Source organism: Rhinatrema bivittatum, chromosome 8, assembly GCF_901001135.1.
Source record: "Rhinatrema bivittatum chromosome 8, aRhiBiv1.1, whole genome shotgun sequence".
NCBI lineage: Eukaryota > Metazoa > Chordata > Amphibia > Gymnophiona > Rhinatrematidae > Rhinatrema > Rhinatrema bivittatum.
The window spans coordinates 111138773-111159797 of record NC_042622.1 but is presented as its reverse complement, the minus strand read 5'-3'; the positions used below and the strand labels follow the sequence as shown (position 1 = coordinate 111159797).

General features: G+C 43.1%; 1 protein-coding gene across 4 annotated transcripts in view; it reads right to left on the bottom strand.

Moving 5' to 3' along the window:
- Positions 1 to 1323: 1323 nt before the first annotated feature.
- The window catches only part of SCAI (suppressor of cancer cell invasion), a 340491-nt gene continuing 320789 nt past the window's right edge, over positions 1324 to 21025 (bottom strand). For 3 of the 4 annotated variants that reach the window (XM_029612831.1, XM_029612830.1, XM_029612833.1), the window contains exons 14-17: positions 18591 to 18663; positions 16855 to 17028; positions 15883 to 15983; positions 1324 to 5732 (exon numbers count right to left, since the gene is read on the bottom strand). In XM_029612831.1, coding sequence (XP_029468691.1) covers positions 5586 to 5732; positions 15883 to 15983; positions 16855 to 17028; positions 18591 to 18663 — 495 coding nt within the window. In that variant the 3' untranslated portion in view covers positions 1324 to 5585. The remainder of the gene's footprint in view (positions 5733 to 15882; positions 15984 to 16854; positions 17029 to 18590; positions 18664 to 21025) is intronic. The other variant, XR_003858238.1, reaches the window with a different exon arrangement.

Here is a 21025-nt window from a genome sequence, read left to right as displayed (position 1 = left end):
GACTTTAAAAAGTGAGAATAACTACATTGTCCAATCTCAAACACAGCTTCAAATTTTGCCAGGAAAATTAAACTTAAAACCAGTAGTCTTCAGGTTTTGAAAATGTCAGCCAATTTTTTTTTTTTTAAACCACCACCTAGATTCATCAAGCCATGATGTGTTTTCCCAGGAGGAGGTCCCACTATTGTGAGGAGGTGTCGCCACGACAGTGGGTCCCCTCCCCCAAAAACACATTGCGGTTGTATGGCGTGTTCTTGTGTCATGACCAAACACTGTGACACAAAAACAAGGTGATGAGCGGCCCTTTAACTCGATGGCGGCCCCAACATCACGAAACCACCATCCTCTTAAAGAGTTGCTGGCTTCCCCCCCCCCCCCCCCAAAAAAAAAAAAAACCACGACCAAATGGGGAGGTTGAGTGGGTGTCAGTGCTGACTCCCATTTCAACACAGGGCCACCAGTTGAGGCAGCTCAGACTCCCACAAAATAGAAAAAAAAGTTTTAAGTACGCGTGCAGTGGTGGCTTCCCTGAAGTACATTCAATCCCGCCCCCTTGATATGCCTTACCCACACTCCCCACCCCCCTGGTCCCCCAATGTACATTAACCCACACCCCCATACCCCTGCCCCATATGCCTTAACACTCCTGCCCCAAAGTGTAAACCCCCCCACCCCCTCCCAGAGCCCACCTTACCTTAACCTGGATCGCACATCGGGGGTGGCTGCACCCTCACCCATTTTCCAAAGTGATGCCGACCTGACCTTGCCCCAGCCAAATGACTGAGGTAAGGTCCAGGGATCGGGTTCCAGGTTAGGGTATGGTGGGCTCTGCGAGGTACAGGGGGCAGGTATGTGTGGTTAAGGCATATCGGAGGTAGGGTTGAATGTACTTCAGGAGGGCCATCACGCACATAATTAAAACTTGTTTTTCTATTTTGGGGGCGTCAGGGCCACCTCAACCAGCAGCCCCAGGTTGAAATGGGGGTCAGTGGCGGGAGCCTCGGGATCCACAGTAGGGTCCTGGGCCTCCCACTGCACATCTAATGCTTAACAATGAGATGTTTTTATTTTATTGCAGCTAACCACCTTCTCGGTCAGTCGCGATACAATATTTGCAATGAATTGTCTAGTAGTGACCTGCTTTGCATGTATTTGCATTATGCATGCAAATCGTAGGAGGAGGGTATCTGGGCAGGGAGATGCAAAATATCGTGTATAATGGCGATATAATGCGTGACGCGGCTTGATGAATGACACAGTAAGTAACATAAGATCTAAATATTTGTATGCATTGTTACAAAACATTATCACTGACAAAAATGAGCCAAATGATAAAAAAACACTTTAAATCTGATTTTGATTTGAGTTATTACATTATTTCCAATTACATCATGACAGCCGCTTAGATAATATGAAAGGCTGCAGGAAACAAATCATTTTCACATGATATCAAATGTTTGTGTGCTTCTTGGAGTATTGCTGGCGCTGCTGTATCTGGTTATCTCTATTAAATTGGGTTGCACTTCCATTGTCCTTGGCGCCACTCTGTCTTCTGATTTCCTGTTCCACAAAAGGGATGAGGGCAATTTTTAACCGCCTACATAGTTGCAAACATGGGAACTTTGCAGTTAATTTTCAAGGGTAAACCACCAGGTAAGTCCACTTTGAAAATGAGCTGATGTAAATTATGTGCTTACAAATCGGCACACATACTTTGCATCTGCTGTTTGTGCAGGTTACCGAAATGTAACACGGCATACCTACATTTCAGCATCCCATGCACGCACGGGGCTTTCCCTTACAAACAGGCACCTGCCCCCACCATCTCTCTCTGACCCAGACATGTTCCCAGGCATGTCTCTTTAACCTGGCTAAAAAGTCTGCATGCTGTAGAAGCCTAGGCATACTTTCATGCCACGCAGAAGAGGGCAGCTTTCAGGCAGCAGTTTACTAGGATGAATTGCTCTTTACCTGTAAACTACTTGAAAGTTGCCCTCCTAATTAGCCGGTCTGTGTGCCTTCAGTTACAGTGGGCACTACTGGTCTGGGATTAGAAAGCCAAGCTCAGACAAACCGAAAAAGAAGCATGGCTGGTCATGGTAGTGGTCAAGATAACTAGATCCTCCAGGAGTGCATGAGCAGAAATTGCCAAGGAGGGACCAACAGTTCATTTAACGGAGAACCAAAGCATATGAGAAGCCCAATACTCTTGAAAGGTCAGAAACAGGAGAATCTTATTTGAAAAAGATCCTGTTATGTCCAGTAGAGTAGTATTTAGTTACCTATAGCTCATTTGCTTGCTCCTCACATCTACATTTTACAAGTGAGCATAAGCTTTCCTAACATCTTTAGTTTAGTTATCTTCCAGCCACTGAAAGCACAGATATACATTATTATACAACACCCTGAGAGTGTCAGCCTGTCAGTTGGCTGTGATCTCTTATTTCATGTACAGTGATGCCTAAAGTAACAGTAATCAGACTAACTCCACTGTCCAAAGAAGAGAGAAAGGACTTTCCCCAGCTGTTTTCAAACACTTACAAAAATGTTTATAAAACACCTACCAGTACAAAATTAATATTTAAAAAATCCCTCTTTATAATAAGTTAGTGTACACACCTGGAGATACCTCATAGTTCATGAGTGTTCATCTTATTCATGTTTGGGACAAAGCACTACTCTAACCACTTGTCTCACAAATGCAAGATTAAATACATATACTGTAAGAGCCACTTTTAAGAACACCGAGTAATTTGCTATACCGATTCCTAAGACAAGCACCAGTGAGTTATGGAAGACTTGACAACTTTTTTCCTTATAACTTACAGCCAAAATAGCATTTTTTCTTTATTTTAAACAAATATTGTTTCTCTTCCATATACTAAAAGCAGGCTCATAATAGCCCTCAATGGATCCCAGGTATTGCGCCAACTTTCTCTCTTCTTTCCCCCAAGTATGTATGAGTATACTCTGTTCTTTTCAAATGATTTTACCTGTACAACTAAGCAATTACCTGGCTAAAAACTGCCCTGCTTTTATCTGCATTGTGCAGGGGTAAATGCTGAGGAGGGTGGAGATGGGATTTTATTGTGAAATTGGTACTTGTGCTTCATAGTGCCATCTTTGAAAATACACTTGCAGGGTTTGCAGTTTTAAAAATTGCCTCCCTAAATGCACAACTAGGAAACATTTAACTCTGTTGGATGAAGTACAACTAAGCAGAAGACTGTTTCAGATACCAAGTTAGGAAAAAATGTGGGTGATTCATGGAAGTCCTCTGAGCCCATGTTTTTACAGGCTGAAGGTAGGATGATCAAACATGTATGTATGTGTAGGTGATGGAAGAATTGTCATGGGTGTGTTGGAGTTGGGAGATTGCTGCAAGTTCCATTTTTGAAACCAAAACATGCTTTAATAAATATTTTTGCTATAAAATTACTTCTTAAAGTGCCTGGCATCCTGTATTCTATATTATTTTTCCTGCTATTAAATTTACTGTCTTACTGTCAGTAATTATCAAATTGTATGTCATATTTTGAAAACTGGAGGGGGGAAAATGCCTTTAACAATATTTTCTAGCAAGTAAAATATACAATACTTCCTGTTCTTTTGGATGATGTTTCCTGTGGCCCAATGCACAGGGGTGCTGTGCCCCACAGAAATCAGCCCAAGAGTAGCATCAAGGTAGCTTTACAAGAGTACAAAAGTTGGCATTTTTTTTTTTAAACTGTGGCCAAAAATGGAGTGGGTAGGCGAGTTCTCAAGCCACTTAAAGCAGCATGTATATGCTGGAACAAGGCAAATGGGAACTGCCAAGCCAGATCAGTCCAGCAAGTGGTATCAGGATGTATAACCTCCCACTGCATTCTGACAGCAAACAGACATCTGGTTTTGTTGCTGTAAGAAAACCAATGGTGGTGAATGGTGCAGTCCCAGTTTGCTGAAATCCCTTACAATTATCATAGCACAGATTCTGCCAGTATGTGCATAAAGTGCTTCCAAGTAATACCAGGCTCTTTGGGGAACAGATATAAATATCAAAAGTTTTGCTCTGGTGTAATAAACTGCCCCAGTTTTGCCCAGTTATCTTCCCCTCTACTGAAAATATGGGGAGATTTTCATTGATAAAGCTGGTGCAATTTTTGAACTAGAGTTAAAAAAAAAACAAAACAAAAAACTTTGGTGCATCTATCTATTTAAATTTAAAAAAGGGAAATGCAAAAGCTAAGTAGGGTAAAACAAGGCAAATGTGTAGTTTTAAAAAAATTAAATCCCTTCACCTATTGGCTTTATGTTCCTATAAATACAGCAGCCCAACCAGAGTTGGTACTGTGATGTTTTGTGGCCTACTGCAATCTGGAGACTTAGGAAGTTGTGATACCTTTGGACTGATATATGCAATAAAAAAGAAAAATCTATACCTGACAATATAAATCATCCTAAGAGCTGAGTAAACTCATATCCAGACTGCAAAATTATTTGTATGCCATCCATTGTTAACCAAAAAAAATAAAAAATCCATGAAAAACTTGGATGTGGCGCATGTGCTTCTTGACATTTGCTAGTATTTCAAAATGATAAAACATTTTTTCAATGGAGTAAATTATTATAAATGTGCTAAGTCTCCTCTAGGAGATTATTTTTCAATACCACAGTTAAATTTTCTAATTTACTTACTTTTCAAAACATTTTAACATAATGGAAAGGTTTTTGTATTGATTTCCTTTTTGAAAACATTTTTTTGTTTGTCTGCAAAAGTATTTGTGTGTTATTATCGTGAGTTTACTCATCTCTTTGGATGATTGACCTTGGACTGGCCCAATATAACCTGAAGAAGGGAGCTCAGTGGTCTCAAAAACTCAAGTACTAAAATGTCTTTTTATGTTGGTCTGATAAGAGGTATTACAGTTTCCTGATAATTATAACACAGCAGCACTATAAATTGATAATGACAGAATCTGTTAGCTAGTAGACTATTGCTCGGAGAGGGTAGATATCCAGATGCCCTGCCAAGTTGGACCATGGCAGGAAGATCAATCTCTTGTTGATAAATGCATTGCTTCCATTGCAGTTTATACAAATATTTTGCCTGACACTTAGGGGAAAACTGCATTCTATATGAAAAAATAGTATTGCTACCCAGTGTTATGAGTAAATTATGCGTATGCATGATGGAGCATTGGAGAAGCAGGCAGGATTTGTTGCCAAATACTCTTTTAGTATGAAAATAATAAAGGTTTTCACCATAGATTGGATCAAATGGATGACGTCATTCTCTTCTACGAATGCTCAAGACTGCTGGAAACGGGGGTTTAAAAACACCACAAAACCCCCAAAATAAGCGTTGGAGAAGGGATCAGTATGTCCAATATTTAAAGGTCTGGAAAAAAGGGTATTTTACAAAAAACAATACCAGAGAGATTAAAAACTGTACTGGATATGGAGTGTTCATTTTAAAAACATGGTTTCTGAACTTAAAATATAAAATCAAGTAAATCCCCCACTGTCTTCACATTGGAAAAACATATGCACCTTTCAGGTTCTATAGCTGAAGGAACTCAAAAGTTCAGGAGAGACAGGCAAGTTCAATACTCCTCAATGGTACTTTCTAGAAACATGTGCCTGACGTCCAGGACGGATGCCAGCTCCAGAATCTGCTTCTGCAGGTGAGCATTCTCCACTGTTTCATCTTTTGGCAACTGAGGGTACGTCTCTGGGTAATTCCTTGTCTCCTGTGGAAGAGGAGACATCTTGAGAGAGAATGGTACCAAACCACGCAGGGCAGAGAGCTCTGGTGGCTACACACAGCCTGGAGAACAAAAAAGCTGGCTTCTTTGCTGCATGCTGCAATACCTTCCACTGGATTAAGGTAAGAGGACAAGAAAATGACCCAGGAGCCATGCTTATTTTCTTTTCCAGGGTCACACTACCTTATTCACTTTCCACAGTGTGACACGGTCCAGTTTGAAAGACAATGCGTCTCAACATCTCAAGGTAGTGTACAATAAAAGATGTACTCATGCCATGGACTGGGAAAGAGATGCTGTGGGCCTGGAAAAGACAACACATGAACTGCTTAAAAGTTAAGTGATTATGTTTGAACTATCCCTGGATAAAAGCTTGTACAGGTGGAAACTCATGCAATTTGGAGCTTTTCCCTTTCTCTTTTGAATGACATTTTGTTCCAAACTACAGATTTTGTAATCTTGGTGTAAGATACACATTTTTCTTACCCTGTAAGTTTTGTTTTGCTTTTAAATCATTATTTTGGTCATAAGCAAATAAAGCTTTCTCAAAATGCACATATATAGATTACTGAACTGTATTTACAGGGACAGGATTATGTAAAAAATTTATGAGCAAAGCTGTGATATGAAGAGATAGCTACAAGTTTATGGTTTGTCACTTCTTACATTGTATTGCTGATAGTGCCAAATAATTTTTTTTTTTTGTTCTTTAATTTTTCTAGCTATTGCCTGCTTAGTTTAAGCATCTTGCCAGCTCATAATGTGTCCATTAGCTCACCAGGGCACTCTCCCTTTTGATCCTTCTTGTGACACAATCGTCTCACATATGCCCCAATGTATTGGAAAGTACACTGCAGGATGTTCAAATGCTACAATTTGCCATGGTCTCCAAACCACTCAGACTCAGGGAACTGATGGGGCCAGAGGACACATATTAAGAATAACTAAAAAAAAATTTACTTTACATTTCAGGAGAAACCACCTTTACAGCCAAGGTGGTAAGGCTCTGGAATAGCTCAGAATCACACTTAAAGGGCACATCTTCCATACAGAGGTATTCAAAAGGAAACGGAATATATTCTTAAGCTGCTACAGACATAGATAGGACTGGAAACCAGATGACTCACAAGGAGTGTCTGGGATAGTTGGGAGAAGGGCAAACACAAAACCTCTTTCATTAGATTTGCCTTGGAGTTGGAAGGAAGGAGGCTCTATGATTTCTGGCCAATCTGTATGTAGTTAAATATATGTGTGTATTTCAGCATTACATTTAATCCGCATACTGTGGAACTGGAGGGAGGGCAGAGAAAGCAGAGTTGCTTACCTGTAAAAGGTGTTCTCAGAGGACAGCAGGATGTTAGTACTCACACATGGGTGACATCAGATGGAGCCCGATGCAGAAAACTTATGTCAAAGTTTCTAGAACTTTGACTTGGCACACTGAGCATGACCAGCATGCCCTATACCACATGTCCATGCGGGGTCCTCTCCAGTCTTATAACATAGAATTATATATAAATAAAAAATTAGGAGAAAACCAACTTCGCAGGGTGGCAGGCAGATTTCGCGAGGGCTAACATCCTGCTGTCCTCAGATAACACCTGTTACAGGTAAGCAACTCTGCTTTCTTCGAGAACGAGCAGGACGATAGTCCTCACACATGGGTGAATCCCTAGCTACAGGTTGCTCCCCAACACAAACAGGGGACCAACAGACATCCAACCAGTTGCCAGTGGGCACAAAAACAGTGCTGTATGTTACAGAGGGGGGAGACAGCCTGTAGCTAGATTCCGAAGGATAGACTGGCCAAACCTACTGTCGCTTCGGCCATCCCTATCCAGATAATAGTGAAATGTGGATGTGTGGAGAGAATTCCATGGGAGCTGCTTGCAAGTGGGCCATTGACACTGCCATGGCTCTGAAAGAATGAGCCTTGACATGACCCCCAAGATGTAGTCCCCCCTTGGCGTAACAGAAGAAAATGCAACCTTTCTGTCTGCTCTAGATAGAAGGCTAAGTCTCACTTGCAGTCCAAACTGTGCAGTGCTCGTTCACCTTGGTGCGAATGAGGCCTGGGAAACAATGTTAGCAGGATGATGGACTGGTTAAGATGAAGTTCGTCACCACTTTAGGCAGGAAATTAAGGTGCATAAGCAAAACCACCCTGTCATGACTTTCTAGGTCAGGTACTTATTTATTTATTTATTTAAAACTTTTTATATACCGGCATTAGTAAGCATACATCATACCGGTTCACATTGTAACTGAAAGGCTGAAATTACAATTAACAGGGAGGGGAAACAGGGAGGAGTATACATAGAGCAGAAGGCAATGAAATAGAAGCATTAAAACTGGAACAGGCTATTTACAGGACTGAATATACAGGCTATTTACAGGACTGAATATACAGGCTTAAAAGGGTTGCTTACAAGGTCTATATACTTACAAGGGCCCAAGGGTCTATATACAGAGGTTCAAAGAAGGTAAGGTTAGGTAGGGCTGGAAGGGGAGGGGGGAGGTTCAAAGGAGGTATGGGCTGAAAGGGGGGGGTGAAGATTAGACAGGGTAGGCTTGTTGGAAGAGCCATGTTTTAAGTTTTTTTCTGAACTTGGAGTAACATGGCTCAAGCCTGAGCGTGGTAGGGAGGGCGTTCCATTGTTTAGGACCTGCAATGGATAGTGCGCGATCTCTGGTGGAGGAGAGGTGGGCTTTTTTCAGAGGGGGAATGGAGAGGGTACCTATGTTGACAGAGCGAATAGGTCGGTCAGAACGTATAGGACAGAAGGGTTCATCCAGCCAGTTGGAGTTGTGAGAGTGGATAGATTTGTGTAATATAGTTAAGACTTTAAAGAGGATACGAGATGCGATGGGGAGCCAGTGGAGTTCTTTGAGTATAGGGGTGATATGATCGGCTTTCCGAGTGTTGGTGATAACCCTGGCAATTGCATTTTGGAGCAATTGTAAGGGTTTGGTAGTGGAGGAGGGTAGACCGAGGAGGAGGGCATTACAGTAGTCAAGCTTTGAGGAAAGGGTAGCTTGGACAACAGTGCGGAAATCATGATAGTGGAGGAGAGGTCTGAGCTTCTTCAGAATACTGAGCTTGAAGAAACCTGCTTTGAGGATGGAGTTGATCTGTTTTTTCAGATTGAGTTGTTGATCAAGAGTTACCCCAAGGTCTCTTACAGTAGGTTGGGATGCTATAGTATTGAAAGCTGGGTCATTAGAGATCAGGGGTTTAGGGGGGAGGTGGGGAGAGATGAGGAGCAGCTCTGTTTTAGCGGAGTTTAGGGCGAGGTGGATGTTGGTGAGGAAATCGTTTATGTTGGCAAGACATGTGTTCCAGAATGCGAGGGCGTCTGAGAGAGAGTTGTGAATGGGAATGATGATTTGCACGTCATCTGCATAGAGGTAGAATTTGAGGCCGAGTTCTGTGAGGAGCTGGCATAGCGGTGTGAGATAGATATTGAAGAGGGTAGAGGAGAGGGAGGAACCTTGGGGAACACCTTGAGCCAGGGGGTAGAGAGTGGAGTTGGCGTTTCCTATCTTGACAGAAAACTTTCTGTTAGATAAATAGGATTTAAACCATAGCAGGGCTAGGCCTGAGATGCCTATTTCGGTCAAACGGTTGATGAGGAGGTTGTGATTGATGGTGTCAAAGGCAGCTGAGATATCGAGGAGGGTGAGGAGGTAACAGTTGCCTTGGTCCATGCCTATGAGCAAGTGGTCAGTGAGGGAAAGCAGGAGTGTTTCGGTGTTGAGGTGCTTACGGAAGCCGTATTGGGCTGGGTGTAGTATATTGTTGTTTTCTAGGTATTCTGTAAGTTGGATGTTCACAATCTTTTCCATAATTTTGGAGAGGAAGGGCAGGTTAGAGATGGGGCGAAAGTTGGCGGGGTCTTTAGGGTCTAATGCTGGTTTTTTTAGGAGGGGCTTAACAATTGCTTGTTTGAGGGCATCAGGGACAGAGCCTGAAGAGAGGGAGGAGTTTATAATGTCAGCAATGGGTTTGGATACGGAATTCGGGATGGAGAGGAGGGATTTTGTGGGGATGGTGTCTGAAGGGTGGGATGCAGGTTTGAGTTTTCTGAGGATAGATTCCACTTCTTTGGAGGAAGTCAGTTCGAGGGTTAGGAGGGTGGGTGTAGTAGGGGAAGGTTGAAGGGGAGGGGAAAGGGGGGTTGAAGGGGATGGGAGTTGAAATCTACGGAGGATGTTAGTCGTTTTTGCGAGGAAGTATTGGGCGATTTCTTCGCTCTTGGCGGTGGCTTCATTTTCAGGGATAGCGGGCTGGGAGGACTTGGTGAGGTTGGCAACATAATTGAAGAGGGCTTTCGGGTTGTACATGTACTGGTGGATCTTGGAGGCATAGAAGTCTCGTTTGGTTTTGAGGGTGGTTATTCTATAGTGGTGAAGGGCGGATTTGTAGCTTGAGGCGAGTTGGGGTGAGGGGGCTCTACGCCAGATTCTCTCTCGCTGCCTGAGGGTATGTTTTAAGGATCTTAATTCAGTCGTGTACCATGGTTGATGGTTTTTTGTGGATTGGGGTAGATTACGTCTGGTGATGGGACATAGTTTGTCAGCGATTTCTAGGGTTGTGCTGAACCAGGATGTGATGGCAGTTTCTGGAGTGGAGCAGTCAAGGATAGTGGAAGCGTTGGAGATAGCAAGAGCAAGTTCATCTCCTGAGCAGGATTTTCTAAAGGTAAAGGTTGTGTTGTTTGTGGGGGTATGGATGGTGGGGAAGTTAAGGGTAAGCAGGGCTTCTATGAGGAAGTGGTCCGACCACGGTACCGGGGAGCAGGTGGGGGGGTGGGAAGATAGGTCACAGGTGCGCAGTGGTTCAAAAACTTTCATCAGCTGAGCTAATACCACGCTAAGGTCGCAAGACACAGCGGGAGGCCTTAGGGGAGGCTTCAACTGAAGCAGGCCCCGCATGAATCATACAAATATAGGCTGTACAGAGGTGGGCATACCATCTACACCTTGGTGGTATTCGCCAATTGCACTGAAATTAACTCTAACAGAGTTGGTTTTTAAGCCAGTTTCTGATAGGTGTAGAAGGTAGTCAAGCAGTTTTTGTGTGGGTCAGAAGAAAGGATCCAGGGCCTTCTGCTGCCACCACTCGAAAAACCTCCTCCACTTCAGTTTATAGAACTTTCCAGTGGAAGCTTTCTAGAAGCCACCAAGACTCGAGACATCCTCAGAGATCGAGTGGTTGCAGAATTAACTTCTCAACACCCAGGCCGTGATCAACAGGGCCTGGAGGTTGGGATGTTGCAACCTGCCTCAATCATGTGTGATCTGTCTCTGGATGGACAACCCCATAGGAGTGGAAACCAGACCTGTCTCAGCCATAGTCCTCTTGCCTCGTGAAGCTTCAAGAGAGTTTTCGCCAGGAGGAAATCTGTGGATAAGAATACAGAAGACCCTTGCCCCAATGATGGGCAAGGATGTCCGAGGCTAGTTTGCCGTCTGACCTGTACAGGGAACAGAATAGTGGCACCTTCCTGTTGCAAGGGGACGTGAATAGATCTATGTCCAGGCACCCCAGAGGCAGAATATCCAATTCATTACCCCCTGGTGAAGGGACCACTTGTGGTGTCTGAAGGCTCGACTCAACCTATTCGCTACCATGTTCTCCATCCTGGCCAGGTACATGGCCCTGAGCACCATCCCAAGGGACAGGGCTCATGACCAGATCTGGCTGCTTCTTGACACAGGAGGTACGATCCCTTGCCTCCCTGCTTGTCAACATACCACATAGCTACTTGGTTATCGATTTGGATCAGCCAATCTCAGAAAGCCCATAGCATGTACCTGATTGCCTGAAGCTCCAGGAAGTTGATTTGACTACAGCTTTCCTGAGCAGACCAGAGACCCTGGGTGCTGAGCCCATCCACATGAGCTCCCCAGCTCAGGGTGGACACATCCGTTGTTAGGACAATTTGGGTAGGAGGACTTCGAAAAGAGATCCCCCGTTCCAGATTTGAAAGTACCCACCACCAGGACAATGAGTCCTGGAGAGACGGGATGACTCGGATGCAGCCCTGGAGGTTCTGCATGGCCTAGTATCACTACAACCTCAGTATCCATTGGGCTCTGCGCATGTGTAATTTGCCAAGGGAGTGACATGGACTGTTGCAGCTGACACCTGCTGGCTCTGCTGAATCTCTGCCACAATGATCACCAAAGTGATAGCTCTTTGACGAGGCAGGAAGGCCTTGGCCTGAGCTGTGTCTAGCAGGGCTCCTATGAAGTCCAATTGAGGTGACAGGCCGAGATAGGACTTTGGGCAGTTGATGACAACCCTAGAAATTCCAGCACCCGGATGGTCAAGGGCATGGATCTGACAGCTGCTGCCTGAGATGTGCTCTTGACCAGCCAATCGTCCAGACAGGGGAAAATATGCACTCCCAGCCTGCAAAGGTGTGTCGCTACCACAGCCAGGCATTTTGTGAAGACTCGTGGGGCTGACGCTAGCCTGAACAGCAACTCCCAGTACTGGAAGTTCTGTTTTCCCAGCACAAATCAGAGATACTTCCTGTGACTGGGGAAGAGCTCGATGTTAGATCGAGGGAGCATAGCCAATCCCCTTTTCTTGCAAAAGGGGAATCAAGATGCGCAGGGAAACCATCTTGAACTTTTTTTTAGAAATTTGATCAAGGCCCTTAGGTCTAGGATAGGATGGAATCCTTCTGTTGTCTTTGGAATCAGGAAGTACCTGGAAAAGAATCCCCTCCCTCTTTGCCCTGGTGGGATAGGCTCAAATGCTCTGACCGTTAAGAGGGAAGAGAGTTCCGCTAGCAGTACCTTCTGATACACAACTGGCCCCCAAAACAGGCTTAGAGGGCAATTTGGCGGGTCACCCAAAAGATTCAATAGGTACCCTTGATGGACGAGGGAAAGAACCCACTGGTTCGATGTTATACTGAACCACTGGTTTGCGATGAACTGCAGCCTGCCCCCAACTGGAGGGTCCAACGTCTTGGGTATAGGTAACTGGACTACGCTCCCTACAACCCAGTTAAATCCCATACCTGGAGTTGACTGAGGTGCCGGCTGTGGCTTGGGGGCTCTCTGCTGCCTGGGACAGCCGTGGGAGCCCAGATGGTGTTGACAGGAGTAAGGGAGCAGAGGACAGTACTTCATCAGGTGAAAAAGATTTCCTCTGTCTCGTTCTCACTGGCCTCTTAGAAGAGAAGGACAGGTCCGGAGTGCTGGAGGAGAGTTTTTGGGAGGGTTTTGTGTTGGTCCCAGAGCTGGGCCACCGTGTCCCTCACCCTGCTTCCAAAGAGATTCTCCCCAGTACACGGCACATTGGCGAATTATTCCTGTTCCTCCAGTCGGAGATCCGAAGCCTGCAGCCATGCCATTCTGTGTGCATTGATTTCTGCTGCAGAGACCCTCGATGTGGTCTCAAAAACATTGTAGGTCACTCAGACCTAGTGTTTCCCCCACTCCAGGCCCTTATGTACCAGTGTCATGAGGGTGTCCTGCTGCTTTTGAGGCAGCTGCTCGGCCATCTCCAGCACCTGCTTCCAGATGTCCCACGAGTACTGGCTCATGTAGATGTGACAGGAAGTAATGTGGGCAATGAGCATGGCCCCCTGAAACACTTTCCTCCCAAGAGTGTCCAACGCTCTGTGGTCCTTCCCCAGGGACACAGAGGAATGAGTCTGAGAACGCATGGCTTTCTTGAGAGCAGATTTAACATTCACTGACTGGTGAGGAAGCTGATGCTTATTGAATTCGGCAGTCTTCTGGATGAGGTAGATCCCCATCAGCCTTCTTAACAGGAGGCACTGTGAGGGAGTGTTCCCATATCCTCAGCAGCATCTCCTTAAGGATCTTGTGTACCAGGACTGTCACGATTTCCTTAGGAGGCTCCACAAACTGGAGGATGTCAAGCATTCTGTGCCTGGCATCCTCCTGTCAGTAACTGAAATAGGATGGGTTCTGCCATCCCCCTCACAAACCTTGCAAAGGTTAAATCCTCAGGTTAAGACGTCCCTCACTCTTCTGGAGGAGAAAGGTCTGAGGGGAGACCTTCAGAACCCTTGAAGGAGAACTCAGAGGTATCCATCCCTTAGGGGTCATAGGGAACCACGTCCTCACTGTAAGCCACAGGGGATGCGGCCCTAGGCACTCGGCCTTCATCCAGAGATGCAGGCTCTGGCAAAGCTGGACGGGGGCTACAAGCCTCGGCGTTTCTGCCAGCCTAAGTAGAGTTTCCTCATCGGAGGAACCGGTAACAACCACCATATCGGTAGAGGGAGGCATTGGTGCCCCACTGGGAACCAACGCTGTCCTGGAAACTGATGCCAGCTGGAACAGTAATGCACCAATGAGCGCATTGAGCTTCTCTAGCAGCAGTTCCAGGATGGACAGTACTGGCTCCGGTGTCGTCGGTACTATAGAACCGATGCCATGCTGTGCCCATTCCACCGCCAGCTGGACTCACCACTCCAGCTCCTCCTCGAAAGTTGCTGATGCCAACACAGACTGGGAGGAAGGAGGGGTGGCTAGATCCTCTTCGGACCCATGAGACAGATCGGTGACTGGCATCAGGACAAGTGGAGACCATTGCGGACCCCCGGCAACGATGGAGGACTGGCACTCCTCACCATGGTGTTGCTTCAGAGACATTGCGGCATGAGCCTAGCACCTCTGTGTCCAACCCCGTGCATCGACGGGAAGCAGCATTGATGCTTCTTCAGCTTCCCTCGATGCTCAGTCTGGTCTTTCCTCAGTGCCAAGGCCGAAGACGAGAAACTCAACATGCTCAGCCTGAAGGAGACTGACAGATGTCGGTCTCCGGAGCCCGTATCTGCCAACGGCAGCGCCGATGTCAATGGCGCGGCTCCAAGGTCCATCGATGCCAATGCTGATGTTGATGGCTTGGTCTTCATTGGCCCATCTTGTTGAGCCGAAGACAACATCCCTTCGGGGTCATTTGTGTGCATAAGTGGCAACCCTAGACGTCATGCGATGCCCCCAGGGAGAGGACATTGCCAAAAACCGGACGTGGCTATGACAGGACGAAATAAAAGGGTCACCAAATCAAAATCGATGGAGGGCATCGATGGCTGGTGGGCACAAAGCACCACGAAAGGAAACTTACCAGAAGTGTCAAAAACCCTGACTAGGAACACTATGGGAGGGACTTCTGGCGATGACGCACAGCTGAGCAGTCTTCAGCACTCTCGGCTCACTGCGAGACTTTTCTAATTTGAACAAATAAACCTGTGATTTGTCATCCAGAAAAGAACATTTATGACCTACATAAGTGAATGGACTTTCTTGGAATGGAGAAATTTGCCATTATGTCCAGGAGAAAGAAAAAAGTTGTGGTGGAGAAGCCAGGCTCACAGAAGGACAAGATGGTGGCTGATCCAAAGACACCGACGAATGAGGTATTGGAGGTCTTGCTAAGAGAATTAACCAAGGCTGTAACGGATGTGCTAAATGATCAACTGGAGAGGGACCCCATATGGTTGCATGGTATAAGGCATGCTGGGCATGCTCAGTGTGCCAAGTCAAAGTTCTAGAAACCTTGACATAAGTTTTCCATGTCAGGGCTCCATCTGATGATGTCACCCATATTGGAGGAATACTATCCTGTTTGTCCTTGGAAAATGGAACTACACGTGTAGTTTTATGCCAAATAATTAAATGTAGGGAAAGTAGGTGCAACTCTTTGCGGTCAATTTTTCCTTGGGCAATAATGAAAGCAAAGCTACCAATGTAGTTTTACTTTGATTACTGGTGCAAACCCCACTTTTGATTATTTACCCCAACCTGTATAATTTTGGTTGACATCAGTTATTAACGAACATGCAAGCTACACTGACTACAGTAACTTCTGTTTGTTCCTACTTTCTAAATGCTGCAGTAACATGTCAATGTACTGCAATTCTTCATCCTTAAAATACACTTGCAAGAACTTGCATGTAATATAATACTAGCAGAAACCAGCATCTTACAAGGCAAAACAGGATCTTTCAGGTTTCAAAAAGGTAATGATTTGAATTTCCTGTTGGTGTACTTTGGTCTGCAGGTGTCTCTCTGTAAGGCAGCAACAGACATTACTACAAGCAGGATAGCACTGAACTGGAAGGATAATATTCTTGCATACCCTAAAGTTTTTGTGCAGCCTTATTGTCGCCGAGCAGAAGATAAAGCGTGTTAACAGCAGGCGAAGAAATTCATCTCCAAAAAACTGAAGAAACGCCTGATCTGCAGAAAAGAAGAGGAGGTATAATTAGATAATTATAGGAGGCGTGGCATAGATATTGGAAAAAAAAGGTTTAAAACAAAAATGTGTTCAAAAAAATATTCATAGTACGGAAAATAAATTTTGATTCCTTTGACTTTTTTCTTTCACTGTTATCTTTATCACTACCTGAATTTGTGCAGCTGGTTTTCTATCCCAAAGTGATGCTCTAGACATATGATATTACGGAAAGTCAGACTATGAAATAGTTTTGGAGTTGCGACTGATGATCATTTTTAACAGTATCAGTAAAGTAATAAAGTAAAAGCACTATATCAGTGCGTGAGAAAACTGGAATCTGTGCAGGCTGTGATATCTTTAGTTGGATCAACCCAAGAATTATCCAGAAGGGGATTAGTGCACATGAGGTTTGAGACCACAAAACAGAAGAAGGGACCTGGTCTGAGGTCTTGAGAACCCATGTACAACATCTTTGTACATTCTTACATAGATCCAAGAGAGGACATTGCAACCTGTAAAAAATCAGTTAAGATGAGCAGAACACAATTTCCTAAAATAAGTAAATATTTAATAATAATTTACATAAGCAGATGCGGTTTCTTTATATATTACTGAAAGGTCTACTACTTTATGAGGGTTACAAGGTCAATCCTCAGTCAGCGTTCCTTTACACAAGTTTAAATGCATGTGTTCTTATTTTCTTAACACCTGTTGAGCCAATATATTTGTAGACGTTCATCAGGAGTATGTACTGTAAGTGGAGGCAGCTGATAGTGCCTTAGATGAGACGTGATAAAGTGAAATCTGGATTCTAGACTATGCCCCAGCACAAAGAATGATCCACATTTGCAGCATTGTCCTGGAAGAATTTACCTATAGAGCGGGAGTGAGTAATCAACTGTGTGATATCCCGGATAATTTTTCGGAGGTAGTCTTGACATTTATCCCATAATCCTTTCCGCATGCTTGATAGTCCAGAGACAAATAGGAATGCCATTAATGGATTGTTCAGAAAGAGCGTGAAGAGACTACCTCGTTGAGATTGGTCTACAAGGCAAGAGAGAACATGATGTGTATCCTAAGGGAGGTGCCCTCAGAGCAAAATGGTTCTTGAAACAATGGGGAGCAAGGGCTGTTACACAATATAATCTGCTGAGAATAATCATTTTAAAATCAGAAGAATATAAGTGTTTTAAATAAATATCTCCTTTTACAGCAAACTAACAAGGTCATTTATCATTTTGCGTTAGGGCCTTAACTCTCTACCTAGTTTGTTTGATGCTAGGTAGAAAGTGCATTGTACAAATCAATTCCTCTTGTATCTTTCATCTATTCAAACAGCAGAAAATCTTCAGTGATGTCAACTTTGCTGCTGTACCTCATACTGTGTATGTCAGGGGTGGGCACTTCCAGTCCTCGAGGGCCACAAACCAGTCTGGTTTTCAGGATATCCCTAATGAATATGCATGAGAGAGATTTGCATGCACTCTGCCTCAGTTGTATGCAAATCTATGTCATGCATATTCATTAGGATATCCTAAAACCTCGACAGGTTTGTGGCCCTCGAGGACTGGAATTGCCCACCCCTGGTGTATGTAAAACTGCCCCCCCAAACATACCCCACCCCCAAAACCCACACCGAATTAAAAGTGTCCCTTCTTACAGTGGAAATTACCTATGCAATGTGGGAGCAGGGAAATGAGCCTAACCACGTCCCCCCCTTTTTTTTTTTTAATCGCGGACTCTATTTCTACTATAAATATAGCATTTTTATAAATCTAGGCCGTAGATTGTAATAAACAAGTATTTTCCTGCAAAGAGTAGTCGAGTGAGAAAGTCCAGCAGGAACTACTGTAACAACCCACTTTTTACCTCAGTAATGAAATATGCAACTCAAGCAAATTTGGGTATAAAATGGGCAATGTCCCCAATACTGAGGTAGCGTTGAGAGGGCTCAGGGTAGAGTTTCTAAAACAATCCAGTTTTTGAAAAAAATAATGTGGAATCAACCAGTAACCACAAAAAAGGCCAATGGACCAGCAGTCTTCATCTTTCTGTTCTTCCCATCATACCTCAGTCCATCAACTGGAAGCTACTTCCAGAACATACTCAACTGATGGCCAGGGGCATTACCAAAAGGAAAGGAGACAAAAAAACCCCCCAAGTATCTACTGGCCATTTTCAATTTCAAATTACTTTGAAATAAAAGGAAGTTTTGTCATATTATTTACAGAAAGTTTGAATTTTGCCTAAGAAGCTCTCCTTTTCCAAGACAGCACACCTTCAATTGTACATAGATGTTTTCTCCATACATTTTAAAAGTTAAGCGGGACCCTTCCTTGATATTCAGTACTAGCCAGCTAAGTCAGGTTGCCCAAATGGCAGACCTAAATCTAGCTAAGCAAATTTTGGCCCCGTGCCCGAAAGCTCACCGAATGTTTGCTAAGCTCAGCATTTTCACAACAGCTGGATTTGTTAGATGGTGAAGGAAAAGATACTCCAAATAATGACCAATATTTGAGGCAAGAGGTGCATGAAGGACTAAGAAAACAATATCAGGCACACAGAAAATCAAGACAGTACACAAAGCTATATAAAGCATGCCCTACCTTGCAAAGCTTTAGGGTACGCTGTTGGAGAAAGTAAGCAGACCAGAGGTTGTCCAAATAGATTTGTAAAATTCTGTAACAGATAACATTTCAAAGAAAATGCATATGAGTCACACCCCATTAAGGAGGAGAGGATATCTTTTATAGTTATCCATGTTACACATCCCTGTTGCATACCATAAAACATGCACACATTCCATAATCTGAAATGTATGGCTCTAACAGCTGGTATGCAATAGTCAGCTTATCGGTATATCCCATGCCAGTGATAAACAGCAGCTAGCACAATCAGCAACACTGTCCCACTGACAGAGAAAGCCACAGCAAGAGCAAAAAGCATATAAGTAATTTCACATTTTTAATTTATTATTATTATTTTTTTTTTTTTTTACTAGGAGACTGAATCCTCCTGCTCTGGCAATGATCATCATCATGTCCTCAGAGGATGAGTGGCAGGATGTTAAACTCTTCTCCCCTCCCCATCATCTTGTATAGGCTTCTCAGTCTCAGCCTAAAGACCATAGAGGGACTATCCTTAATTCATAACTTGGTCCTTACATTTGATCTCAGCCCAAAGGCTGGGAAGTGTTCTGCATAGGGAAACCTGCATAAGATCTGCAAAGACGCGAAACATGCACACTAGTGGTAGGGCTACTTTTAATACAAACTATCTCCACATAGGGATCCGGAGATAATGAAGGAAACAAATCAGGGAACATAAATTATCCCGAATCCCAAATACAATTAGCAGCATAATAGTCTTCTAGATAAGTATTTTTCTTGGAATCTCCCTTGTCACAGCCACTTTATAAGGAGCTTAAACAGATTTGACTCTTTATAGATTAGACTGCAAAACAGTGGCTTATTGAACACTTCTTCTGCAATACTGCAGAATCATCCATATTAATGTAACACAAAACATGGACATGTCAAGGGCAATATTCAGTGCTACTTAGATGAATAAGTTAGGACCTATCCGGCTAAGTAGCAACAGCTGAATATCCGGCCCCACTGAATGGTCACCACTGAGGAGCAGATAAATTATCCGGCTAACTCCAATATTCAGAGTTGGCTGGATAAATTATATGGCTAAGTCTGGCTGGCCCATAGGGCTGCTCTAAAGTTAGCCGGATAAACTCATCTGGCTAATTTTAAGATAGCCAGATATCTATCTATATATAGATACAAATATGAGCATTCAAACAAATTTTATATATATATATATAAAATTAAAAAAAACCACAGCAAATAAATTACAATTAAGTGTTCCACTATATACACTGTATTCATAAAAACTAGAACCCCATGTATCATTTCAAATCACAATCAATTAAAGTGTATATTTATTTAGATAAACATATATTAAATATGTACAAATGTTTTTATTTAGGTACAAATATACCTAAACTTATATGCTGAAAATCATATCATAAGCAGGGGAATGAAGATGTCCTTTTATCACCATGTTATAAGCAATGCAGACCTTTTTGGGATTTAATACAGACTTTGAAATTTTGTTTCACTCTTTGGAGTGGTATTGGTTTCTACTTGAGGTATTTTTAGCCTCAGCAAGGGACTTTATTAATTTTGTGGCTTTAGACTAATTTATATGAAATTGAGTTTAGGTGTGTATGTTTCACAGCATCACCTTTGTATTTGCATGTGTATTTGACCTATATAAATATCATTTTGTACTTAAGTTTATCTAAATAAATATATTTTAATTGATTGTAATTTGATGTATTAGTATTCTAGTTCATCTGAATACAAATACCCATACATTATATATATATATATATATATATATACACACACACATATATACATACATATGTGTGTATATATGGGCTAAGTTAGTCGGATCAGTTTATCCGGCTATCTGAGTCATATAGCAGCTGAATAATGCCCTCACTATTATTATGACTTTCATAAGATCATATAAATGTCCCTTAGCTTTTTAGAATTGCTGTACTACAATATTTGATACAAATTCACTGGCAATCAATAATATACCACAAAAAATTAGACAAACAAAAAAATCATATAGTGACATATAATATATTATAATCTTTATTTGTTTTTCCAACAATATTCTAAAGAACACCCTTCTTTTACAATCTCTGTATTTCAAACACAAACCCAAGGAATACCAACCTAAAAATCCCAACCCATACTTCCAAACCATTCATACTTTAGCATTAAAATACTCTGAAAAATTTATATTAAAAAAAAAAGTTAGTCTGCCTTTCCAAATGATGCTTGAGGCAGCTTACAGCATTAACAGAATATGGGGTAGATTTTCTAAAAGTGCACCCACACGTACTTTTGTTCGCGCACCAGGCACAAACAAAAGTACGACGGATTTTATAAGATACGTAGCTGCGCGTATCTTATAAAATCCGGGGTCAGCGCACGCAAGGGGGTGCACATTTGTG